General features: G+C 39.0%; 1 protein-coding gene across 1 annotated transcript; it reads left to right on the top strand.

The window, feature by feature from the left end:
* The first annotated feature begins 791 nt into the window (after positions 1–791).
* barhl1a (BarH-like homeobox 1a) lies at positions 792–3779 on the top strand. The gene is made up of 3 exons (XM_059336265.1): positions 792–1233; positions 2613–2814; positions 3584–3779. The coding sequence occupies exons 1-3, from the start codon at positions 858–860 to the stop codon at positions 3777–3779; spliced, it is 774 nt and encodes a 257-aa protein (XP_059192248.1). The 5' UTR covers positions 792–857.
* Positions 3780–10399: the final 6620 nt, after the last annotated feature.

The raw sequence follows: 10399 nt of genomic DNA, 5'->3' as shown, positions 1-10399 counted from the left end.
TGAATTATTTGTACTTTTAGATATTTAGTACTTTTTATCTTGTTTCAGTGCTGAAAAAAAAAGATGATTAATCCGACAAACTGCATAATGTGAGAAACATTTTAGAGCTTGTGTTTACTATTTAACAACACTAATTAAAACAAACAGTTCAGAAAATAATAAATAAACATTAATATTCAGTTTAACACAATAAAACACATTTAACAGCTGAAGAAACAAGTTACATTATGTTTTCACTCTGTAAAAATATCAAGAAATCAAATCAAATCAGCTGTATAATAAATATGTAACTGCTGTCAAAACTCACTCACACACACAGTTACATACACAGAGTTACACACACGCACACACACAGTTACACACACACGCACACACACAGCTACACACATGCAGACACACACACTAACTCACTTTAAAGGCTCCGACTGCAGAATAAGTTCACATAATGTTTTCTTTCTGCACCCAATTATGTAAAAATATTAATAAATCAAAAGAAAAAATCACAGCTGTATAATATGTAACTGCTGTCAAAACACACACAAACACACACACACACACACACACACACCCTCTCTCTCTCTCTCTCTCTCTCTCTCTCTCTCAGGAGGAGGAGTAATAATCAGTAATAATAATAATAATCAGATTTTCTGTCTGTTTGTGTGAATCTGCTGCTGATCAAACCGGATCAATAATATTCACCCTTCACTTTTGGGGCTTTTATTATTATTATTATTATACTAGTATTATACTTTGGAAAGTGACGTCACAGTCCCAGTACCAATCGGAGTGTGACGTCACCGGCCGTGCAGTTGGATGCTGGTCCCGAACACCTGAAACTCACCTGAGTCCGGACGGAGATGGAGGTCTCTGCCTCCAGGTTCCGCATCGACTCGCTGCTCTCCCTCAGGCCGCCGGGCGCGCAGCTCAGCCCGGGCGGCAGCAGCGGCGGCGGCGGCTCGGAGCCTCCCTCCCCGCGGACGGTGCCCGTCCCCCGGCCGCGGTCCGCCAGGCTGCCCGCTCACCTGCAGCCCCGCGCCGCCGGAGCCTCCTTCCTCATCCGGGACATCTTAGCGGACTGCCGGTCCTCCTCGGACCCGGGACTGGTCTACTCTGACCCGGGACTGCTCTACTCTGACCCGGGTCAGCTGGAAGCCGAGCCGTTCCAGTCCGGACCGGAAGAAGACTTTCAGGACAAAAGTTACAGCAGCGCTTCTTCTGACAGTGAATCTAGAGGTAAGAGACAACAAAAACAAAAACAACAATATTATTATTATTATTATTATTATTATTATTATTATTAATAATAATAATAATTATTATTATTAATAATAATAATAATAATAATATTGTTGTTTTTGTTTTTGTAATAATAATAATTATTATTATTATTATAAATATTAGTTCAAGCTGAGGACCGAAAGTCAGATTTTTTTTGTTTTTTTGCTATAAAAGAAAAAAATGTCCAATTTAACACTTTAATCACAAATACATTTATTTATTCCTTCAACAAATAAATATGAAATGTGAAATAAAAACTTTATGTGATCAGGACTGAGTTTATTATTTAAAGTTCAACAGCAGGAAAATATTTGTATTAATATTATTATTAATATTAATTATGTCAGCAGCTGATTGTAATCCGTTTGACCTGAAATACTGAAGACAAAAATGTGATTTGTGAAAGTATTGTGTGAAAGTATTTTCAGGATTTTATTTGTAGAAAATAAATAACTTTCATGCGCCGCTGAAGGAGAAATTATGTATTCTCCATTGATTTAGTTTGAAGCTTCCTGAGATTCTGCTTCATTTATAATAACAATAATAGTAATAGTAGTAATAATAATAGGTCATATTCTGAGTTTATTACCAAATATATAATCATATCTGTGTTTCAGAGACATTATTTATTGTTTCAGCTTCAGATGGAAAATTAAAAAAATTAATTTATTTTATTTATTTTTATTTGGATCAAATCATTTTGTTTCACGAATCTTGTTTTCATAAATCACTGAGCTGTAATAATATGAATGATATGAATAAAAAAATATTTCAAGTCTCTGCGGCTCTTTGATGCTTTAATAACAAGCTGCTCATTAGCTGAAATTATTTATCACAAAGTGTCTCGAAGATTCTCTCCGTTTAATCACATTTCATGTTTTATTACAAAACACAAAATTATTAATATTAATATTTTTTATCATTATTAATAATAGTAATCCAGAGGGAAATTCCTTTTTAAAATTGATTATTTTAGATTTTCAGATTGTGAAGCTGAAAACATTTAATATATCTATAAATATTAAAATATGTATTTATCATCATAATGTGATAATTTTCACTTCACATTAATATTTTATTCATCCAGTTAGAGTTTCATTATTAATCATTTTGTTTCTTTCATTGAACTGAAGTAAAAATGTTTTGATGTGAAAGAATCAGACTGAAATATGAAAATAAATGCATAAAGAACTAAACATTATTAATCATATTAAAGTTAATTTACAGCAATTATGAAATTATTATTATTATTATTAATAATAATAATAATAATAATAAAAAAAAAATAATAATAAGTGCTGCTGTGATGTCATCTCCAGCTGTTGGTCACTCAGCATGGGGGGGCGGGGCCTCGGAGGAGGCGGAGCGTCTGAAGAAACCTCGTAAAGCTCGGACGGCGTTCAGCGACCAGCAGCTGGCCAGACTCGAGACCAGCTTCAGGACCCAGAAGTACCTGAGCGTCCAGGACCGCATGGAGCTCGCCGCCACGCTGCAGCTCAGCGACACACAGGTCAAGACCTGGTACCAGAACCGCAGGTAAGACCTGGGACCAGAACCACAGATAAACCTGACAGGGGTCAGCACAAGACCTGGTACCAGAACCATAGGTAAATACTGACAGGGTCAACACAAGACCTGGGACCAGATTTGAAAACAGTTTACAGAAACACATTATTTTTGTTTTGCTGTAGTTGTTTTTTGTCAGACCGACAGACAGGCTGACGGACAGACAGACAGGCAGAGATGTGAGAATAATCCTGATGAATAATAAACGCTGTGATCAATAATTCATTGTCAGTTCTGTGATTAATAATTAATAATTGATGCAGAAACAAATCTGGAGCTTTTAGTGCAGAAAGGTGTTTATTTATTGATTTATTTGTATTGGCCCCGCCCACTGAGTGTCCAGCGCTGTGATTGGCTGGAAGACTTTATTCTGTTTTTATTTCATATTTCTGATGAATATGTGGATCCAAAATAAGACTGTAAAAAAGTCTTCACTAAGGAATCATACATGTGAAAAACAAACAAAAAGGAAAAAAAGGATAATCTGTAAAAAAAAAAAAAAAGACGAAATATTATAAACTGTAAAACAAAATATAAAATATGTAAAATAAACAAACAATTACTTTAAATACAAATTAATAACTAATGCAGTAAAAAATAAAAATTGTTTCTGGAAAAATGAAAGTTTTATGAACACATTAAAATCCTCCTGAGTTGTAATAATAATAATAATCATTATTATAATTATTATTATTATAATTATTAATAACTGTGTGTGTGTGTGTGTGTGTGTGTGCAGGACCAAGTGGAAGCGTCAGTCAGCTGGTCTTGAGTTTCTGTCTGAAGCTGGTCGGATGTTTCTGCCCTCTCACCTCCTGTACCCGCCGGTCCCGCCCACCCTGGACCTGTACCTTTACCGAGGCCCCGCCCCCCACCACCAGGCCCCACCCCTCCTTCCGCACCTGCTGCCCCACACTGACGCACGTCCCCGCTGAATGCTGCCCGCCGCTCGCGACGGGACGGGACGACTGGAGATAAACTGTTTATAACACGTTTCTGTCATGTCTGCAGCCGAGGAGCGCACGATGTGATTGGTCAAGCCGATGTGATGTCACAGAAAACAAAAGTAACATTTTGTCAGCAACAAATGGCGCCGAGCGTCCGAGACGATGAACTAAAACGGTTTTATAGAGACAGAAAATGTGAGACAAAGGGACTCGGAGGATTTCTGCTGGTTTGAATCTCTGTAGATGGTAATTTTCTGTTTTTTAACATTTTCAATAAATATGCAAAGAATTCTTCATGTTTTAGTTTTTAAATTATTTGTCGATTTTGTTTTATGGTAAATTATCACTTAAAGTGCATTTTAGACAAAACAGTGAAGAAAAAAACTGTTTTTAACAGGAAAACTTCTGACTCAACAGAACCTGAAGAATAAAAACTCATTATTACATCATAATTATACTTTACAAAACAATATATTACACGAATAATAATAACTTTAAAAAATAAATAAAATAATAACTAGAAAAATTTCCTCTGGGGAAATTCTGAAAGGGCCACGGGGGCTACTGCCGGTGTGTGTACACTATGAGGAGATCCTTCAGAGATTTCAATTAATTAATACTAGTCATGTTATGATACTATATTATATACAAGGAGCACACCTACAACAAGCATTCCTTTTCAATTATTTTTTTATACAGCAACCTATGACCTTTAACTTCAAAATGTGTGTGTGTGTGTGTGTGTGTGTGTGTGTGTGTGTGTGTGAAGCATGTCAATCAGAGCAAAGATTAAAGGCAATCAGAGCAGAGCAAGCAACAGAATTAACTGCCACCTGAATGTCGCGGAACAGTGACAGCAGCCAGAGGTGGACAGACTGGAATTTCTGGCCTCGAAGAGAAAGCATTTTTGGCAAAACCATAATACCTATCATTGATCTGACTTCACTTTGAGCGTCCTGAGTTCTTCCTGAACAGCTACATATGTTTTGTGTGAAGAAAAATGAAGAAATAGCTTTGTAAGAGCGAGCTGAAAAACTGTTAAATATGCTTTTCCTCGAGTTGCAAGACTAGTTGTGGGACGAAATTGTGTCTGGAAGAGGAAGAAGAAAAAATCCACAGTATAACAATAGTGCTCGGGGCTTTGCCCTGTGGCCCTAATAATAATAACTTTCAAGGTACCTGAATCAAAAATGTCCAAGTGTTTATCATCGTCTGTAGATTATTACTATAAAGTTATCTGTAATAAAAGAACAATATAAACAAGTCACTGACAAGGACTTGTAACACTGACTGGGACTTGTTGTGAGGCTGACTGGAACTTGTTGTGACTCTGACTGGGACTTGTGAGGCTGACTGGGACTTGTAAAACAGACTGGGACTTGTGACACTGACTAGGACTTGTTGTGACACTGTGGGACTTGTGAGGCTGACTGGGACTCGTCTTGTGTCTGTGACTTGAACTCGTGTGTCTGTCACTCAGCTGTTTGAATAATCACATTAAAGATAAACAGCTGTTTTATTAATAAATGATAATTTAGCTGACAAATAATTCTGTCATCAGAAACATCGTTGGTTAATTTTCTATCGTCTGATTGTTTTGTTGTTTCGTCCGATCAGAAGTTTACTGACGATCAGCTGATGAAATATTAATCAGGGTGAAATATTAATGTGTTTCTGAGTGCTGTGGTGAAAACCTTTATTTATATTTAGCTTTTTTATTTATTTACTTTTATCTTTCTGAGGCTTTCTGGCCTCTAATGGAATTTCTACATCAGTGGAGTTTTCCTGCTGTTACTGCAGTAATATACAGACTGTTTATTAACACACAGACTGTGTATTCATACAACCGTCAATAAAGCTGTAGTTTCACTGTAGTACTCCTGTAGTATAACTGTAGTTTTACTGTCGTATGACTCTAGTTTTACTGTAGATTGACTCTAGTTTTACTGTAGTATAACTGTAGTTTTACTGTAGTATGACTAGTTTTTTTGTAGTTTAACTATAGTTTTACTGTAGTATGACTGTGGTTTTACTTTTGTTTGACTGTAGTATGACTCTAGTTTAACTGTAGTATGACTGTAATTTTACTGTAGTATGACTGTTGTTTTACTGTAGTTTTACTGTAGTATGACTGTCGTATGACTGTAGTTGTACTGCAGTTAAACTGTGGTTTTACTGTAGTTAAACCGTAGTTTTACTGTAGTAGGACTTTAGTTTGACTGTAGTATTTCTGTAGTACGACTGTACTTTTACTGTAGTATAACTGTAGTTTTACTATAGTACGACTGTAGCATAACTGTAGTTTTACTGTAGCATGACTGTAGTATTACTGAAGTATGGCTGTAGTTTTATTGTACTATGAGTGTAGTTTTACTGTAGAATGACCATAGTATTACTATAGCAAGACTGTAGTTGTACTGCAGTTAAACTGTGGTTTTACTGTAGTTAAACCGTAGTTTTACTGTAGTAGGACTTTAGTTTGACTGTAGTATTTCTGTAGTACGACTATAGTACAACTGTACTTTTACTGTAGTATAACTGTAGTTTTACTATAGTACGACTGTAGCATAACTGTAGTTTTAATGTAGTACGACTGTAGCATAACTGTAGTTTTACTGTAGCATGACTGTAGTATTACTGAAGTATGGCTGTAGTTTTATTGTACTATGAGTGTAGTTTTACTGTAGAATGACCATAGTATTACTATAGCATGACTGTACTTTTACTGACTGTAGTTTTACTGTAGTTTTACTGACTGTAGTATTACTGTAGTTTTATTGTAGTCTGACTGACTGTAGTATTACTGTACTATTACTGTAGTTTCATTGTAGTTTGACTGTAGTATGACACTAGTTTTACTGTAGTATGACTGTAGTTTTACTGTAGTATGACTGTTGTTTTACTGTAGTTTGACTCTAGTTTAACTGTTGTATGACTCTAGTTCTACTGTAGTATTACTGTAGTTTTATTGTAGTTGGACTGACTGTAGTATTACTGTAGTTTTATTGTAGTTTGACTGTAGTATGACACTAGTTTTACTGTAGTATGACATTGTAGTCGGACTGACTGTAGTATTACTGTAGTTTTGATGTAGTATGCCTGTAGTTTTACTGTGGTACGACCGTAGTTTTACTGTAGTATGACTGTAGTTTTACTGTTGTGTGACCGTAGTTTTACTGTAGTATGACTGTAGTTTTACAGTAGTACGACTGTGGTATAGCTATAGTACGACTGTAGTTTTACTGTAGTATGACTGTAGTATTATTGTTGCACGACTGTAGTATAACTGTAGTTTTACTGTAGTATGACGGTAGTATTATTGAAGTACAACTGTAGTTTTACTGCAGTACACATGTAGTATAACTGACAGAAGTCCTCTGGTTGCGTTGAGAGAAGTGAAAGTATATACTGGCAACATATACAGAAATTCACTAAAAAACCTATACTGACTGGGCAGTAAGAGTTTTTCAGCTGGGGCGGTCTGAATATCTCTGAATATTTTTCTGTGATCAGCCTAAATCTGCATTCCTTTCTGAATTCTGAGAATTCATCTCTGTGAGGGCAAGTGAGCAATTAAGTGCCCATCTAGGGTTGGTAACAACCCCCAGGTGTGAGCAATTTTGCACTTCAATTGGAAATTCCAACCATTCACAGCTCTGGTGGAGGGCGGTCTACGCTGGTCACAATCAGCCTGAATGCGAGAACAGCCGCGTTCAATTCCAATCACAGTATAATAACAGGGGCGTTTGCTTAAGCGGCAGCGTCAGCCATCCTTGAGTAAGACGGACGAGGCTAAGACAAGCAAGTTTACCTGTGCAAGTTAACCGAGCAAAGGGAACCAGTCCTATTCCCTCCCCAGTCTTACAATATGTGCCACTCCATTCCTGTTGTTGTCTCCGGTCCAAGCAGAAATCTTGCCAAAAGGTGCAGAAACCTAACTAACCTTCGGCCCCTCAAACAGTCCTCACACACTGTCACTTCCTTTTCCATGGGCCTGTGGAACTGCCAATTTGCAGTAAACAAAAGCGATTTTATTACGGCTTACACCAACCACCTTTCTCTTCAGCTCCTTGCTCTAACTGAGACCTGGATCAAACCTGAGAACACAGCCACCCCTGCTGCACTCTCCACTGATTACACCCTCTCCCACACCCCCCGTCCTTAATTTCCAGGGAATTTCACCCCTCTGCTACATTCCATCAGATATGACACTTTCGAATACCATGCCATTACATTAACTGCTCCTGTTAAAGCCTACGTTGTCATTTACCGTCCACCAGGCCAGCTGGGTGGCTTTACAGATAAGCTAGATACCCTGCTCTCTTCCATACCTGATCATGACTGTCCACTGCTTGTCCATGAACATCCACTAAGACAGTCTAGACTCTAATAACTTCATGTCGTTAATTCATTCCTTTGACCTCCAGCTGGTCCAAAGTCCTCCTACTCACAAAACTGGCAAGAACCTTGACTTAATTCTCACCCGTAACTGTGCCACAGATCCACTGGTGGTAACGCCTCTCCACCTGTCAGATCACCTTTTTATCCAGTTTAATGTCACTCTATCAGAACAACCCTCTGCTCCTGCATCAATGGTTACGTTCCACCGTAACCTCCGGAACTTATCCCCAACCCACTTCTCCTCTGCCATACCTCCACTTAGCACATTATCCTCTCTGAAGGCTAATGATGCCACTGACTCAATCTGCTCTACTCTGAACTCATGTCTGAACAGGCTATGTTCTTTATCTACAAGGCCTGCTCGACCCAACCAATCCTACCCATGGTTGAATGATACCCTCCGATCACAGCGTACCAAGCTCAGAGCTGCTGAAAGAAAATGGCTCAAATCCCAACTTGCCGATGATCTCATAAACTATCAGACACTCTTGTCCTCCTTCTCAGGCAGCATCACTGATGCAAAGACTGCTTTTTACAATGACAAAGTCAACAGTGTCACCGACACCCGGAAACTCTTTTCCACCTTCAAATCACTACTCAACCCTCCTCCTCCTCCCCCTCCTACCTGCCTCACCGCAGACACATTTGCATCCTTCTTTACAGGCAAAGTTGCAGCAATTAGCAGCCAATTCTCTGACCAGCTCACTCCCCACCCGACTCCTAATACTGTGACATGTAGAAGTCCTACTACATGTCTTTCTGTATCTCAGCTGGGCGGCACTGAATCAGTTGCTGGTGTAACATAGTTAATCAGATATTAGTGATTCCACTTGCCATCTTTAAAAAAACCACAGGTATTGAACGCAGCACCCCTGGGGTTTAGTGTCGTGCACCCCGGGGGCAGCTGCATTCAGACCTTGTGGTGTAACGGTAAGGTTACGGGCTATGAGCTCCGTCTTTTTTCTTTGATATATTAATTCAATTTCACTTTATTTTAGTAGAAACTTAACGTGTCTTTTAATTTTATATTTTTCAGAGAGATGCACTTATTTTATGTCATCAGGTATGATTTTTGTATTTTGTGTATGATTTTAGTATTTTTGTGTTTATTGTCGGGCATTCAGACCTTGTGGGGTAACGGGGGATGCACTTGTTTTATGTCATCAGTTTCAGAATAAATGGCTGGATGCCAACTAGATGTCCTGGTCTCAATAAATATCACACAACGCAGAAAGAGTACTAAGCCGCTACACTGGCACCTCATTTTCTGGCTTTACACCCCTCTCTGAGAGTGAGGTATCCAAACTGTTGACATGTAGCCGTCCTACTACATGCTCGTTGGACCCTATACCAACAAACCTTCTTCAGTCTTTTAGCCCAACCATCACGCCAGCTGTCACACATGTGATTAACGCCTCACTGTCCTCCGGCACTTTTCCCACTGCATTCAAAGCAGCTCGGGTAACACCTCTTCTCAAGAAACCCTCTCTCAACCCTGCTGAAGTCAAGAACTTTCGTCCTGTCTCACTTCTTCCATTCTTATCCAAAACTATTGAACGGGCGGTCGCTAAGCAACTTTCAGAATTCTTGATCCAAAATCAATCTGGTTTCATAAGCGGTCACTCAACTGAAACTGCTCTGTTGTCTATGACAGAAGCCTTAAAAGAAGCAAGAACAGCAGCAAAGTCCTCAATTCTAATTCTGTTTGACTTGTCAGCTGCATTTTACACAGTTAACCATGGCATCCTCCTCTCTACTCTCTCTAAAATGGGCATCTCTGGCTTGGCTCTGTCCTGGTTTGATTCCTACCTGAAAGGACGCTCATTCAGTGTATCCTGGCATTGTCTAATTTGTATTGCCTCTCCACAGGGGTTCCCCAGGGCTCAGTGCTGGGACCCCTGCTATTCGGTATCTACACCACCTCTCTGGGTGAGGTTATCCGCTCACATGGCTTTTCCTATCACTGCTATGCAGATGACACTCAGCTCTACCTGTCATTCCCTCCTGATGACCCATCGGTCTCTGCGCGGGTCTCTGACTGCCTCTCTGACATAGCCACTTGGATGAAGGCACATCACCTCCAGCTGAACCTTTCAAAACCTGAACTGCTGGTCCTCCCTGCTAAACCTACAATACACCACAACATCAACATCAAAATTGACTCCCTGTGTCTTGCCCCCACCAGGGTGGTGAGAAACTTAGGTGTG

The sequence above is a fragment of the Centropristis striata genome, chromosome 7 (assembly GCF_030273125.1).
Source record: "Centropristis striata isolate RG_2023a ecotype Rhode Island chromosome 7, C.striata_1.0, whole genome shotgun sequence".
In the NCBI taxonomy this organism is placed as follows: domain Eukaryota; kingdom Metazoa; phylum Chordata; class Actinopteri; order Perciformes; family Serranidae; genus Centropristis; species Centropristis striata.
Note: the sequence above shows the minus strand (reverse complement) of the source record. Positions and strands in the feature narration are given on the sequence as shown.